General features: G+C 43.0%; 1 protein-coding gene across 1 annotated transcript in view; it reads left to right on the forward strand.

The window, feature by feature from the left end:
• LOC144773600 (uncharacterized) overlaps window positions 1-17,444 on the forward strand; it is a 160,207-nt gene that overhangs the window by 15,115 nt on the left and 127,648 nt on the right. The window contains exon 3 of the mRNA XM_078658740.1: window positions 9,901-12,651. Coding sequence (XP_078514866.1) covers window positions 10,976-12,651 — 1,676 coding nt within the window. The 5' untranslated portion in view covers window positions 9,901-10,975. The remainder of the gene's footprint in view (window positions 1-9,900; window positions 12,652-17,444) is intronic.

A 17,444-nucleotide genomic window follows, 5' to 3' on the forward strand; every position in this document is an offset into this window, starting at 1 on the left:
GAGGCCCAGCAAGATGTATGCTGAAAAGCGTGGGATCTCAGTCTCGAAGTGTTTGTCCACCTCGCCTAGTACCTGGGTCCAGTAGGGCTGAACCTGCTCACACTCCCATAACAGATGCACTAAAGTACCTACTTGGCCACAGCCACGCCAACATGTCGCCTCTCGAGTGTGGTCCATTGCATGTAAGCGCTCCGGAGTATAATACCAGTATGTTACGTCCTTCGTGAGAGTCTCAGTAAGCCCCATGTGGTATGCAGAGTGCCGGGTTCTATAGTATATTTTCCCCCACTCCTTATGGCTAAGTGTCCTGCCTAGTACCCTATCCCATCGCGCTCTGCTGGAATTGTATGTGTGGGTATGACTTACTTGCAGCATCTTGTAAAGATTAGAGATGAGTTTTTTGTCTGACGTGCGTGTAATGAGCCATCTTTCATAAGGGGAAAGGTGCCTATCTGCTTCGGAGCGGACCTGGGGTTGAAGCGCCCAGTGCCTAACTTGCAGATATCTAAGCCTCTCGGTCTCTGGAAGCCCATATTCCTGCTTAAATTGGGAGAACGGGACGACCCCTTCAGCGTCGTACATATGATACAGAAAGCGACACCCAGCAGGCCTCCACTTTGCAAAGGCGACCGTGTCCATACCGGGAGTAAAATCATGGTTGTCCATCAATGGGGTGAGTGGAGACGGGAAGGTTGTGAGTTTGTGTTTGATATTAGTAGCGTCCCACACTTCAAGAGGAACCCGTGTAATGTACGAGGCATATAAGTTAGAGGGTCTATGGGGCTTGCGCAAGAAGGGAATTTCTTGCAAGGGTCGCGCCGCCACAGCCTGATCCTGAAACAGCCAGTGATTCTCTGATTCCCAGCGGCTCCATTCAACCAGGTGCCACAGCTGAGCTGCTTGGAAGTAGACCCGGAGATCAGGAACACCAAGTCCTCAACCCTCAGGAGCAAGCGTCGCCAGAGCTCGCCTCATTCTTGGTTTCCGACCACTCCAGATGAACTGTGCAAGATCCGATTGTGTCTGCTGTATCCAGCCTGCTTCTGGTCGGAGAGGAATTGTGCTTAGGCAAATCTTGCCAGCTTAGGCAAGATGTCACACATGGCACCACTGGAGCGCGGGGCGATCGGGTGACCTAGGGCCCTGTAATCGTGTGAACCTACACTAATTCTAACTGGGTAAGTGGACATGGAACACCGGATCCCCCCCATAAAGTCCCCAAGAAAACCCAAAATGAAGAACAACCGAAAACAGTGAATAACAGTACCTTGTCCATCCTCCATCTGAGATCGAAAAGTGGACAAGGAACCCCAAGTCCCCCCCAACCCAACCCCCTAGTAGTATCAAAAGGAGGAACAATTGAAAGGAGTAAATAGGAATACATTGTCCATCATTCGGCGATGATCGGTAATAATACAGTTTGGGGTAATCTACCAACAAGGAGAAAGCTCCCCTCCCACCCACGACCTGGACATTAACAAATCGGCCAGTCAGCTAGGTATATCTTCAAAAGTCAGCCAGGCTGGGAGGTAGATAGTTCCGTGGAGACAGCTTCCAAAGCCGACTTTTGGCCCCTCGTAATTTCTGCAGCAGGGGGCTTCTTGGGATGACGTCTATGGCCCTGCTGGTGCCAACGTGGTCTGGAGTCGTCAGTGACCTCTTTAAGGCCCTCATCCCCACTCTCCTCCTTGGGGATTTCCATCCCCAACAGCCTGCACACCACTGACAACGAACGTAGCTGGTACAGCTTGTTATCCATGAGGAACACCAGCCGGAACGGATGACCCCAGCTGTACGTAATATTGCGCTGATGGAGGTGCATGGTAACAGGTTTGAAGGTCCTCCGTTTTTGCAGGGTGAGGGTGGATAAGTTCTTCCCTTTTGCGCCATGCGCTCTACATACTGCACCAGCAGCTGGTCACGAAACTTCAGGGGATGCATCTGATGCGCTTTTTGGAGGATGGCTTCTTTGGTGCGATAGTCCTGGACACAGACTAATATATCTGACGGTGGAGCCGATGGTGCCCGTGGAGGGCCCATGCGATGCCCCTGGTCCAAGCGCAGTTCCGTCTCCAGGGGTCTATCCAAGATGTGATTGAAGAGCTCTTTCGTGTAGGTGAAAAGGTCTTTCGAGTCGTCGTCTATCTTCACCCCCCTGATCCGAATATTATGGCGCCGAGAACAGTTTTCCAGGTCCACAAGGTGGGTTTGGAGATCGACTTGCTGATTGTGTATCCTGATGACCTCTTGCTGAAGTGCCGCCATCTCCGTGTCTCACCCGTCGCTCTTGCCATTCAATTCAGCGACCCGCTGTCCAATGCCATCCACATCCCGACAGACCTCCCTGATCCCCGTTGCGAACTCCTGCTTGAGAGTGTGGATATCCTACCTCAATGCGACAAACATAGACTCAAGAAACGCTTTGGTGATGGGTTCCGCGCCATCGACACGTTCTGATGTCGGGCCAGAGGCACCTGTCGCCATATTGGAAGTCAACTGTCCAGCTTGTGCCTTCGCAAACAAGTCTATAAGGGTCTTGTCTCTGCGGACCCTGGGGGAGGACATAGCTCGCTTTAATTAGATCCAGAAATGCTGTGGGAGAACCTCTGTGGTGTAGCGCCCAGTCCCTATTTGCACTTAGCGTCGACCAGTGTCCCAATTAGAAGGCAACAGAGCCCAGGTGTCTGAGGGATCCCGCAGACTGCAAAAGAGCGGACAACCCTCGCCCTAACCAGCTGCTCCCAGGGGCCACCTCACTTCTGGAGTCGTCGTCAAGACCTCACAGCCAGTGACGACCCAACGTCCTCCGCCATTATCCTCTGTGTTGCCCCTTTTCACCTCTAAGGTAAAGCCAAGTACACCCAGTCGGTGTACTTGGCTATTCCAAACTGGTACTTCAACCACTTCTGCTGGCCAACCATTACAACAGGCCTCAATTAGCTCCGCCGCAATCTAGTCCCCTCTTGTGACTCCCAAGCTTGAAGTCCGTCTAGGCCAGGCCTGGAATCAAGGCAATGTTTGGGGCCAGGGGGGCCTCCCCCTGCCCCCTCAGCGCTGCGGCATGGCAGTCCTCAGCTCTCCTGCCTGGGCTCTAACTATGCAGGAAGTGCCGGTGTGGCTGCACCAAGGCTCGGCTGCAGGAGGGCGCTAGCGACACTGCAGGGCCATCTGCAGTAGGTGCTCGGACCCGGCGTCGGCCAAGTCACAGCCTCAAAATGGCGGGCCTGGATCCCTCTTTCCTGGACTCTCCTCCACCACCCCGCTGGCGTGTTTATACTACCACTCCAAGTGGGGTCTCCTCCAGTGTGGCCCCTGTCCGGCAGAACCGCTCCCGGGTCACCAACCAGCCTTAAGGCCGCATCCCACGAGGCCCACTTAGCCGGCCTACCAGTCCGTCCCACGGCTCTTAGGGACTAGGCCTTGGCTACGCTGGCAGCAAGCTGGCGGCCTCACCTCTATCTGTTGCCTCAACTCCCGGGTCGGCTCCATAATCTGCTCCTCCCTTAGCTTCCTCCGGGCACCCGAGCTCCGCAAGGCCCGGCCTCCTCCGGGCCCTCGAGGTCTGTCAGGCCCGGTCTAGGCAGGAGAGGCCCGTACCCAGTCACAGCTGCTCCGCCACTCGCCTTCCGCCTCTACAGCTCTCTCATGGGCTCCCCCGGGCCCCTATTGCAGTACCCCAGCCGGGGAGCGCCAAAGTCCGCTGATGGGCCCGTGCGGGCCCAAGGCACGGTACGCCTCTCTTTCAAAATGGTGGGCGGGCCGCGCACCACGGCACCTCACCCGCGTCCTGCAGTCACAGTCTCACCGATTCATCGGCACCAGCCCCGGCCGGCGTGCCGGTATCTCGTCTGAGGTTGCCGCGCTCCTCGGGCAGCTCGGAGATCCGGGCTCCGCCTCACCAGACTCTCTTCATCCCGCCTTCCGCTGTCAAGTGTTTCAGCGTGGCCCGTTCCAGCTCTGCGCGCTGTCCGCTCTCGTCAGGGTTGATGCCCAAGAATAAGCATCTACAGGCGCCGTTTCCACTCCAGGGTGGCCCCCACTGGCACCGCAACCTCTCCAGCCCCCTAAATTTGAGCCGACCGTAGCTGTATCAGCCCGCGGGCCAGTGCTGTATCAGGTCGGCGGTGTGAGCTCGGGAGCAGTACGTCTGCTCACTCCGCCATCTTGGCCAACCCCCCTTTTTTTAAACAAAATAATTCCCTAGCGTCTAGCGGACTCTCTGCCCCCTGAAGGTGCAGATCAGTGTCATAACCCCCATCTGACCCTCCATGGGTACAGAAAGGCTGTTTACCCTTTTATTAGGGGTGGGGGCCTGCCCATACCCATTCTGGTTAGCCACCACCTCTCTACTTGTATTTAAAAAAGTATTCCCTGGTGGGCTTTGTGCCACCCACCCCCCCCCCCGGTGGGTAGATCGGGGGCAATCGCCCCATCTGCCCCTCGATGGGGCAGAAAGACTGTTTACCTTTTTATTAGGGGTGGATCCATTTTGGACATCACACAACCGTCTATTTTTTTTAAATAAAAGAAATCCCTGGGGCCTAGACAGCTTTCTGCCCACCCCCTTCCAGGGGTTGAGGGGCAGATCATGGGTCATTGCCCCATCTGACCCGCAGGGTGGGCAAAAAGACTGTTCAACAGAATGGAAAACTTTCCTACAGAAGGGGAAATAAATGCAATTAGATAATAAAATCCTTTCCAGAAAATAAACAAAGTCTGTGTTGACTTCCTAGGTCCCTAAGATGTTCCATAATGTTACTCTGTCAAAGGCTGAGGTAAGGTTTATAAAGGTCCTATGAATAGATCTTGGTTTGGCTACTGTACACTTGTTGATAATAGGATACAGGTTTAAGCACCCATTGTTTGTGCACAAACCAGGTCTAACCCCATAATGTAGATCTGAGAGAATATTGTTTTTATCAGCCAGGTTTTTAACCTGTTTAGAGTCACCCACCCTATGACCTTTACTACAGAGTCAATTGAAGATATTGAAAGGTAGCAGTGGGGTTGTTCTAATCACCCTTTTTGAAAACCAGTACAATTACAGATGTTGACCAGGACAACAGAATACCTTCGGCTGCTTCATTTAGTGTCTGTGTAATTAGTAGACCACAGACTAAAGGATTGTTTTACAAATAAATTGTGGGGTTCATCTGGTCCCGGGGATTTGTTCTTAGATTGCCATAAGATTGCAACTTTTACTTCTCATACTAAAAAGGCTAATTTAGAAACACACTCATACAAGCCCTTCTTATCTCTGGAGGGGTGTAAGAGATGCAAATATGAATCTCTTCAAAGAGTTTAACCCAGCTGTCGGGCGTAATATGAGCGCAAACAGTGCCATGATCTAGATATAAAAATATTTGGCAGGTCACAATCTCCCAAACTAAATAACTGTTGGTAAGACATCTGTCTTGAAGAAGATGTTCCTAAGTTTTATCGTTCAGAAATTATTGCACTTTTTTACCTCAGATGTATAAATAGACCTACGTCTTATCCCCTCTAAGTGTAATGCTGCTATTTTTACTGTTGCTTTAGATGTTTCTGTCCTATAGTTACTGTGTTCCTAAATCATTACATGTTGCCGTTGTCTGCCCTTTTGTAGTTTATCTGAGTGAATGTCTGGGAGGGTTTAATCTTGCAATCTCACATGCATTTTATAATATATGTTCTGTTTGTGGTTGGAGATGGATGGAGTTGGTGCTGCTGGATCGCATTCATGAAAGATATACAAGTTGCCTGCAGGTTGCTATGAGGGGTGGGTGGTGAACTCTGCTCCGCCAGTGGAGTTTGCAGAGTTTTGCCAACTCTGCACTCCTCTGGGAGCACAGAATTCTGCAACAAACAGCCTACCCCTAGGTACGATGCATTTACATGGCGCTCCCGACAGAGACCCTGGTGCTATTTACATATATTTCCTCAATGTCCCCGAAAGAGAATTCCGTAAGGGAACATATTAAACCCAGAGATCCAATGGGGGAGATTCAACTTCCAACATAATATCCTGAATGAATGAAAAGCGCATGAATACCCGAAGGCGTCTTGGCGCTGAGTGAATCGGAAGGGAGCATGCGAGAGCCAAATCCTAAGGGGTCATTGGCTAAACAACCAAGTTTTAAGGTTCTTCCTGAACACTAAAAAGGTAGGTGCATCTTTAAGCTCCGGAGGCAGAAGATTCCACAATTAGACTATGGTTCTGAAGTAACTTCGGCCTCCCCCGGTGACCCGTCTAAACCATTAACAAGTTTGCTGTACTTGATCAAAGAGTTCTGCTGGGGGTATACCTTATCAAATTTGTCCTCAAATAGGTAGGAGCATTTCCCTTGATGGATATGTACGCTCAGCATAGAGCCTTAAAGGAAATTAATCCTCATTCAGGGAGCAAATTGTGTATGCATGCGTGAGTAGCCATCTGCAGTGTCACAAAAGTCCTTTTCCTTCATAGAGCTGTGAATCCAGCTCAGCGCAGGGAAGGGGGCAATGCACGTAGTGTTCTAAATACTCTGTGAACCCAACTAGAAGGTAGTAGGTGATACCCCAAAATCCTCGGTATATGAAGATGAAACTGGAAGATGCCGAAATGAAACTGTTCATTGAGTAAGCCTTGTTTGAATATTAAACACATCACAAAAACCCACACCAGGAAACTTATGACCTGATGGGTCAGCATGTTGTGTCACAAATGCAGCAGAAAACACCTGAAGACCAACAGAATCAGCATGGACAGAGCACTATGGCACTAGGATGTGCACCCTACCTGCCCATGTTGGCACCATCCATACACCGCCCTTCCATCCTGGGGTGAATCTGACTGCACAAAAGTCTGCATGTAATACAGAAACGTAGCTGGGCTGCATTGGTGTGTCAGGCTGCGATGCCACACTCAACTCACGGATCAGATTCATGTGAGCACCTTTGTCCCTTGCATTTCTATGGCTCAGAGTCCACTCTCTCTGGGTCTCAGTCACATACTGCCCACCATCTAGATGCGGGCAGAGAGACGCACCTGGACACCCAGATGTGCTATCTCGCTGGAACTGCTCCATGCTCAGGTCTCCACGGATGATTATCGCGCCAACCTTCAGCTCTTTGAAAAGTAGTGCGCAGTGGTACTTTCCAGTGACAAGAAGGCTGCACTTTCAGCAGATCACATCATGTCCCAACCAGGGAACGCAGAGTGTCACGGTAAGATCCTTCCTTTGCAGGGAGGGATGTGCAGGAGGCGCTGGGAGACGGAACAGCCGGAGCGGAGATAACAGCAGGGAAAGAAGGGTGTGATAGGGGGAGGGGAGAAGAGACATCTGAGTTTTTGCGGTGAATTGGGCGACCGAGAGAGGAGGAGGGTGGAAGAGGGAATTAGAAATATAGGTAGTGGGGGGGTGAAAGGTAAGAGACCGAGAGACAGTTGTAGGGTGGAGCGGAACTCCGCGGAATTCTTCTGAGTTTTTAATGCAACTCTGTGGAATTCTGCATAGTGCAAACCCCCAAACCCTGCCCAACCCTAGATGCTATACAATTGTAGTAGACAGGCTTCTGGCCTTGTATGAAGCTCCTTGTCTGTGGTGTTGTGGCTGGTTGATAAGTGTCTTTCCTGAGCTTCTGTTCTTGTACATCGCATTAAACAGAGATGTAGATTGAGTTGGGAAAAGGCGTTCGCTCCCAAAAGGTTTTATTCAGTGATGGTTTTAGTTACACTGATTACACCAGTAAGAAGCACTAGTCTCTTTTTATGTATTCTGGGTTGTGTTTGATGATCTACAAGCTCCCAATTTCTGGTGCACTCACAGAGCATGTATTTATTTTTTTGCAATTTGTTTTATTGGTCTTTAAATACAGACAACAAACATAGTGTGATGTGGGCGATATACCAACCTGACAAGGTATCAATTATAGTGTAATACATATTTGCAAAGTATAACAGTTCTAAATTAGTTATACATAATATCTACAAGGGCACTCTACTGGAAGGCTGTCATTTATTTAATCAAATGCTGTCACGTTTTAGAGAGGCAAGATTTATGAGGCATAAAGCACTTTGTACAGCATTTTACATCCTGTTCCCAGGTCCACATTACATTTAGGGTCATTCTTATGCGCTGCATGTGAATGTTTTCAGCAACATGCCAGTAAGCCACAGCTTTAAGCCACTTGCAGAACCATAAACCTGATGGGTCAAGTCAGTGTATGGCTGTTCTTCTCCTGCCTGATAGTAGGGGCAAAGCAATAAATGTATTTTGTTGTTTAAAACACCCTCATTCAATATGTTTACTCTTTTCTCCTTAGTAGAGCCCTAGTAGTGGACAGGACTATCTTGTATAAAAATCTGCCCTGTTGTATAACTTATGTAGGTCTTCAGGAGCTAACTATTTTATGTGTCAGTTTAAATGTGATACTCCCAGAGCTTATTTTAGCATGGGCATGAGCACTGAGCAAGGTGGCTTCAGTTAGCCCGACACATCTTCCTCTCACTTGGATGGCATTGGCTGAACTGGTTGCCCGCTGTCTGAGCTCAGCATGGCCTATAAAACACTAAAATCTCAGGGTCATCTCAAATGATTGTCAGCAGTTTATTCAAGACTGGAGAGTTGTGACTGAACTTTCAACATGCCAACCTTGCTGCCATTTCTAATGCAAACACAAAGAATTACCACTCCCTAAATACCAAACCGTTAGTGTGCCATCTTCAAGTTAATAAATTCAGCATTTTCAAACACACAGCCGCTCTATGTGCATCCACACTGTGTCCACCAGGACATGTTAACTTCAATCAAATGTGTCAGTCCCTCTAAAGAGCCGGGGGGAGGATAAAGGCATTGCCTGGCTACTCTCAGCAGTGCACCTACAGATACTATCGTCATTGAAATGCCACACAATCGTCTTTTCAATCTATGTTTTGGTTTTCATTGTGAGAAGGATTGTATTATTTCTATTTTCCAAATAGCGTTGTTGTGTTTTGTTTTCTTTGTAATGTTATTCCCTAAGATATAAACTTGATTAAGTGAAAATGTATTCAATAATTGTCTTGCTCTGCCCTAGGACTTAATCTGTAACTCACGGACCCGGTCCAGCAAAGTCATAACTATTACGTGGTTGCTTTTATTGCCATTTATAGGAACATGGACTCTTGTTCATACTGGACTGTTACTTTTGGAGCAGGATCAAGGCTTATTTGCATACTAATATTTTTGTTTTTAGTGGCACAGTGATTAAATATATAGGCCTTGATTTTAGATGCAGCCAGAAAAGGTTATTCTTTTCTGCCAATCAGGAGGTCTGTTCACCTAATTTATAGGCACATGGACCTTCAGTATGTAGACAGCGGAGACTACTGAGTCTCCTCTGCCTATATACCCCTCTGACGGCCCTACAAAGAAAGGGCTGTTGGAAGTTTGACAGTGTGCTTGCCAGATTTAGAGTACAAACCGCCGCCTACAACATGGTGGTATGTAAAAGTTCAAACTCTTTAATGGCCCCCTGCCATGGAAGAACAATTCCATAATAAGGGGCTCATTGTTCTTTTTTTTATTTTCAAAAACAAAATCCTGCTTTGGGATTTAGTTTTTGGAAATAAAATTAAAATTGCAAGTGGGCGATGGCATCATGCTGATGGTGCTGCAAGGGACCCTTTCGATTAATTTACAGGATCTGCCATGATGGTGGGTCCTGTAAATGCAAGGGATGTCCACTGGGCTGCCAGGGTCTCCAAATTTTGCAGACATAGTACCCTCACCATGGCAGGAGAAATATTCTCTGCATGGTGACGGTACTAACACCGTCCAAAAATATCTGAATCTGGCCTATAGTGTACAACATATTAGAAAACAAGTAGTTATGTCTTCTGCATAGTGTTCTTTATGTTGCTTATACATTCAGAGATTACAAATATTTTTGCATCCACAGAGAGCCGATTCGAGAATACATAAGGTGAAGAGTAATGAAGAAAATACGTTAATACTCGAAAGCTGTCCAATATTCAAGAAGAGCTCGAAATAACGGCAAATAGTAATTATAGATATAAAAGCACTGTAAAAATCTTGCAGCTCAACAGACAATTCCTGCAAAAAACATCAAGTGCAATGCGGTGGCTTAAGAGGCGGAGGACACTCATCCAGTATTAAAAGATACCGGATATCGCCCTTCGTCCGAGATAACTATTAGATGCTAACAGGATAAGATCCCAACAGGATAACATCCATAGTGTGGTGTTAGACCATTATAAACTCAGATTTGTTGATGAACCCTACAATCTGTAGAAAAAGGTCATAGGTGTACAAAATGAGTTGTTAAGCAGACTTCTGAAAGTTCAACGAAAGAAGTCTTTGACTAGATACATTGCAGCACACTGTCCTAGAATGTAGAGACTTGGTAATAAGGCTTGTTCTTTGTTTGTATGTTTCATAAAGACTGCCTGAAATTTAAGATACAGACTATAGTAAATACACTGTGAGTTCTATTCTTTGGTCCCAGACTTTAAATATTCTAATTTGCCTTGAAGACACAAGACCTGATAGATATATGATCAGTCTGGCAAGCATTCCAGTGACCATTCAGCATTATTATAGAGAGCAAAAGATACATTGCAAATACTACACATTTGCAGTGAATGTTAAAATACAGTCAGTTTGTCAGCAACCACAGTAGTCAGTTGGGAAACACATTAATAGGATCTCTGGCAATACATAACTGACCCTTTGCCACTAAACCTTACAGAATAAACATACATACACAACAAACTTAAGAAGAGCTTTTGTTTTTCCTCACTACTAAAGCAGCATCAGCAAGCATGCACTGAGGAAAACCTATAAAGACACAGTGAACGCGTCAAGAGTATTTATCAACCATCACAACTAAGAGTTCACTCACAAACAAAAATATAGGAAAAACATACAGCTGCGTGTTTGTGAGAAGAGTTTTAATCTCTCATAATCCCTACATTGTCAGCAACAGCAATTCAGTAAAAAACTATTTATGTAAGATGAGTTTAAATGAGCAATCTGCTAGACTGGTCAAATATCAAACACATACAAGAAAAAAGGGAAATACATGCAGTGAATGTGGAAAGAACTTTACTCTCTCAGGACATCTAAATATCCATCTTCGAACACACACAGGAGAAAAGCCATACAGGTGTAATGAATGTGGAAAAAGCTTTACCTGTTCATCAAAATTAAAGATCCATCAGCGAACACATACAGGAGAAAAGCCTTACTGCTGTAATGAATGTGGAAAAAACTTTGCTAATTTATTTTCACTAAAGAACCATTCGCGAACACATACAGGGGAAAAACCATACACCTGCAGTAAATGTGGAAAGAGCTTTAGTATGTCCACAAATCTAAAGAGCCACCGGCGAACACACACAGGGGAAAAACCATATGTTTGCAGTGAATGTGGAAAGGGCTTTACTCAGATATCTAATCTAAAGAAACATCAGCGAACACACACTGGGGAAAAACCATTCACATGCAGTGAATGTGGACGGAGCTTTACACAAAAAGGGGCCCTAATGCTCCATCAGAGAACACACACCAAGGAAAAACCATACACATGCAGTGAATGTGGAAAGAAGTTTCCTTTCTCATCTAGCTTTCAACACCACCTACAAACACACACAGGGGAAAAACCATATTCTTGTAGTGAATGTAGCAATAGCTTCATTAATTTATCAAAACTAAAGATCCATCAACGAAAACACACAGGAGAAAAACCATACTCTTGCAGTGAATGTGGACAGAACTTTAGTAAGTCCGCAAATCTAAAGAGCCACCGGCTAACACACACAGGGGAAAAACCATATGTTTGCAGTGAATGTGGAAAGTGCTTTAGTCAGATATCTAATCTAAAGACACATCAGCGAACACACACTGGGGAAAAACCATTCACATGCAGTGAATGTGGACGGAGCTATACACAAAGAGGGGCCCTAATGCTCCATCAGAGAACACACACTAAGGAAAAACCATACACATGCAGTGAATGTGGAAAGAAGTTTCCTTTCTCATCTAGCTTTCAACGCCACCTACAAACACACACAGGGGAAAAACCATATTCTTGTAGTGAATGTAGCAATAGCTTCATTACTTTATCAAAACTAAAGATCCATCAACGAAAACACACAGGAGAAAAACCATACTCTTGCAGTGAATGTGGAAAGAACTTTCGTCTGTCAGGAAACCTAAAAAGCCACCAGCGAATACACACAGGAAAAAACAAATCATACACCTGCAGTGAATGTGGAAAGTGCTTTGCTGAGATACATAGATTAAAAGAACATCAGCGAACACACACAGGAGAAAAACCATTCACATGCATTGAATGTGGAAAGAGCTTTGCTCGAAGATCATCCCTAATACTCCATCATAGAACGCACACAGGGGAAAAACCATACACATGCAGTGAATGTAACAATAGCTTCACTGAGTTATCAAAATTAAAAATGCATCAGCGAAGACACACAGGAGAAAAACCATACTCTTGCAGTGAATGTAACAATAGCTTCACTGAGTTATCAAAATTAAAAATGCATCAGCGAAGACACACAGGAGAAAAACCATACTCTTGCAGTGAATGTGGGAAGAACTTTCGTCAGTTAGGAACCCTAAAGATCCACCAGCGAACACACACAGGAAAGAAAAAAATCATACACATGCAGTGAGTTTGGGAAGAGTTTTGACTAAATCAGCACATCCAAAGAGCCATCAGCAAACACAGGAAACCCCATACACGTGCACTGAAGTAGAAAGAGCTTTATTTGTTAATTTGCCTTAATAGTACAGCAGCATATGCACACAGGGAACCAACCATACATATGTATGGAATTAGTCAACATACCCTAAATGCCATCAGGGAGCTCACATGGAAAACAACATAAAATATTCAGCATGTGTTTCACCTATTCATAAATTCTCTTAAGACACCACCTGTAAATTGTGAAGAGATTTCATGATTTATTATACCTAATGGTCAATTAGTGAACACACAAAATGGGAAATAGCATTCTCTCTTAATGGATGTGGGAAGCGCTTCCTTTGTTTTGCATCACCTGTGTATAAGTAAATTCACACAGAGGAAAACCGATACACATAGATCGAATATGGGGTGAGTGTCAGTCTATCCCAAATGTATTAATTGCTGTCATTAAATACAAACACATCAAAGAAAAATAAGGGAAGAGTTTGTCACATTTCAGCATGCAAAAGTAGTAGGTTTGTGAACAAATCGTTTCTGGACCTCACTAATGTCAACTAAGCTTTCTATTACTGCCCTTCCTAGCCTTGGAAAAAATGTTAGAACACCTTGATTCCACCCTCCCGCTATAGAAGATGCCTTATATGTGCTATTAGGAGAGAGATCTCTTGTTTCTATTGGTCAGTATCTCTGTAACCTTTAACATTGTTGACCATGAGGCACTTTTTCCATTACATGCATGCACCCACAGATGGTAAACTTTAAATTCCAGGTAAATTTCTATTTGTAATCTTTGTTATTTTGGTTTACTAGACATCCTTGTGACGTTGATTCATCTGTACATCCTTATGATGTCATCATTTCTTTTTTAATCAAAAACACTGTGTATTTTTTTTAAACATGTTTGATTTTACTTACTGTTAATATTTGTCGTACCTGTAAACAACAATCCAGTTTAGAAATATTTTTTCTGCTTTGTGAGCATATTCCACTTTAGTATAGATATTGTTATGGTTCTGTTTTGCCTTATTGGACAATTTTGCTAAAAGGATTTCATTTTTATACATGTATCCTTTTTTAAACAGGAATTTTCACTTTCATAACATTCAATCTGTACTGTACACTCAGGCACAAAAATGATTTATGAGACATATAAACATTGTTTTGATTTCTAATATACTCTGGGAGAAGCACTGTGTACTTCATAAGTTCAACAAACTGGACTGTACCAAATCTGCAGAGGATGGGGTAAGAGAATGAAGCTTATTTTTAGGGAGTCAGAGCTAAGAGCTAAGATAAGACAACTGATGCCGTTCTCTTGCTCTGCTGGACCGGAGGTTTGTGCCTTGCTTAAGATGAGAGCATTTATGGCTCGTCCTTTGCGATGTGTATGGTTTCCTGCTCCAATAATGCCTCCGTTTATAATTTCAAACTTCTGTCAAGGAGGCAGCACTCTTGTAAGGAAATTGAATGACTTTCACTACGCCGGCTCCTTTTATGTTTCAATAGAAGTCCGCTTTTGCCTACAGTACATATGACTTTATTAAATGTCAGGAACAATGACCTTTTTTTTATTTTGACAGCGATTTATTGATCTTGCACTGATCTATGTTTGCCGAAATCTGATTTTAAGTTTGTCTCAAGAATTGAAATCTATAGATTAAAAATTCGAACAAAAGAAAACAAATACCTTTGCATTCACCACTTAAGTGTAAAGTATTTGAGACAAAAGACCGTTCACTAAATAAAATTCTAGTGGAAATCCAGGCAGTTCGGAGCCATGTAGATGTCATTAGCCTGATATATTAAACATATTCAAAGGGATATTGCTACCTCTCCTTGATAATCTCTGATCGTCTCAGACAATGAAATTTGGATTAAAAAAAAATCAGATTAAAATTAATCAATTATCTCTTCTTGGCTCCAAACTCTCTCTAATTAACAAGCAACTTCTTGACTTGGAAAATCGCAACAGACCGTATAAGCTCCAGATTTTTAACCTTGAAGGGTAAGCTGAGGGCCAGTCATGCTTATGTGAAAATACTCCAATCCAAACTGTTAAACCTTTTTTTGTAGAGTGATTTGAAGTTGATAAGGCTCCTCCGTCAAAGCAGGAAGGCAAACCAATCTAAACCTCAACAAATTTTTTTCAAAGTACTACATCATCACCACCTTGTCATGACAAGGAAATTCCTTATGGAATGGTGGATGGTAATACGATCTAAATTCATCAAGACTTTGAAAAATAAATTGTAACCATTAGTAAACATTTTACAACTCTTATATCTCAACTCTAGAATTTAGGATATAAATATGGCCTTTTCGACCCTTCGATCATGCAAATCTTTTAGATGGATTAATAAAAGGACGTAATTGAGATTCTTGATCAACATCATCCTATCAATATTAGACAACAAGATCTAGTTGATTTGTACTTTATTTGAATCATACTGCTGGGTCCCCTGTCGCACATCTATTATTTGTAGCTGGTTTGTAGTGTCACATCACTTCTCCATCCTATGCTTGCCCCGCTGGGCTTCGCTACTATTAAATATTTAATTATTTATGTGTGATCTGTGTTGTATGTTATTTGTTTTAGTATGACCTAAGATACTTGTATTTCTTTTCTTATCAATACTTCTCATCTCATTAATCTTTTTCTTCTCTGATTCGCTCTCCCCTTTTCAGTTATTTGTATGACTTCAGATTGTCCATCCTTAAAGTATTTCATTAGATGTCAAACCCTTCAGACATCTGATAAAGCGTAGAAAGATCAAGGAATATCTTTTTTGGGCACAATGCTGATATATGTTTGATTTAGAAAATTGATGTGAATGATAGGATCTGATCCTCCATGGTTAAAGGTCAGTTGGAGGTTTTGTTTTTTCTCTCCTGACAAAAAGAAAAATGGTGTGACCATTCTTTTTTCAAGAATTTCCTCCTTAAATTTTGTAATTGTAAATTACAGATTGATAAAATAGTTTTGGTATTTAGTCAGTATTTATGGTCTTACGATAGATGAGCCAATTGTTTTGAAAACTGTTACTTCTGAAATTATTAAGCTTGACAGTGTTCCTTTAATTATTAGATAAGACTCATATTTTTAGATCAGGCCCTCTATTGAATAGACTTTCTGCGTCAAACTTTAAACCTTTTTGAAAGTTTCCTATTTTAATTTTTTTTCAAAAACACAAAATGATTAGATGTTTGGAGACTTAATTTTCTCACTAGTAAAGAATTTACCTTTTTCTCAAATCCCCACTCGCCATGTTTCTGGATTGATCAGCTATTGGCATCTTGAGAGAATAACCTGTTCCAAGATGCAAGCAATTGATATCTTACACCAATCTATGATATATTTTTACATTAAAATATGCCAACTCTTGCTCCATAGATCCCACTGAATAATGAATGCTGATATTCTTCTCAAAGATGAACACAAAAACAAATGAATATATAATTTTACCCAGTTTTTTACTGTTGATGCAGACAATATAACCATGTGTTCAAGCCTTATAATAGAGGTTTAACTATCTCTTTTACGGTTAATGAAAACAAACGATTCACTCATAAATAACGAATTCATAAAATGAGATTACTAAATTAGAAAGGTTCTTTTCTCCTCACATAATGAGGTTTATAAAATAGAACTACCTAAATTAAGATACAAATATAACTCATTGGTTGGCAAAAATGCTGGCCTGCAAATATCAAACAATAAAGCAAAGATGTATTTCCACGCCAGTAGATCTAGGAAACTCCTTGTTAATTATGTAATAAACATGATAAACTACAAACACATTCTGTTTTCTCAGATTTCTGACAATTGTTGACATCTTTCAATGGTATTTTATCCTTCCTCTCCTAATTTCTCTCCCAAAAAGTAATCTGCAATTGCTTCACTTAATTCTTGAAAATTATCTATCCCAAATGTCATTCCTGCTGAGTTATATAAAACTTTCACTACACAATTATCATCCTTTTTTCTTACAGTTTTGCAGATTTTGCACAATATGCGGCTGTAGCTGGTTCCTTTTCTGAAGCCTTGATTGTAGTTTTTCCTATGACAGATAAAGATTCCACAATTGTTTCCAGATACAGAACATTATCATTAGTCAATTAGGAATGTAAAACCTTTGCTAAATGTATTGCTACTAGACTGCTTGGTCTGCTAATTCACACTGGCCACGCCGCTTTAATGAGACAAAGGTTATCTGCGCATAACATCAGACTTGCTTACCATGACCATTCATCTATAGCCATCAGGCTGACTTGCAGTAGGTGCAGAAAAAGTGCTTGTTAAAGTTAATTGTCAATTTTTATTTCAGGGTATATTGCTGTCATTTTTTTGGTCAGCCGTTAATAAACACGATCAGAACTTATTATATTTCTCCTACAGCTAAACTCTTAGTTACTGCCCACATTTCTAACTCCTTCAATCTCTTTAAAGGAACTAGACAGGGTTCCACTTTCTCCCCCTTTTTTCCTATTGGCTATTGAACCTCTACTCAACCTTATATGGAATTATCCTCATAATAAAGGTATAAGATTTGGCAACACTTCTGCTAAGACTTCAGCATATGCTGATGATCTATTATTTATTTCTGATCAAGAGACATCAATCCTGATAATACTGGACAGAATTAAAAGTTACTCAGATTATATTCTTAGTGTAAATAGGATAGCATTGTTTCCTCCAACTGCATGATCCACATCAAACATGATTAAACAATAGAATAGTGTCTGGTGTCCAAATA

This window comes from Lissotriton helveticus, chromosome 8 (assembly GCF_964261635.1).
Source record: "Lissotriton helveticus chromosome 8, aLisHel1.1, whole genome shotgun sequence".
In the NCBI taxonomy this organism is placed as follows: Eukaryota; Metazoa; Chordata; class Amphibia; order Caudata; family Salamandridae; genus Lissotriton; species Lissotriton helveticus.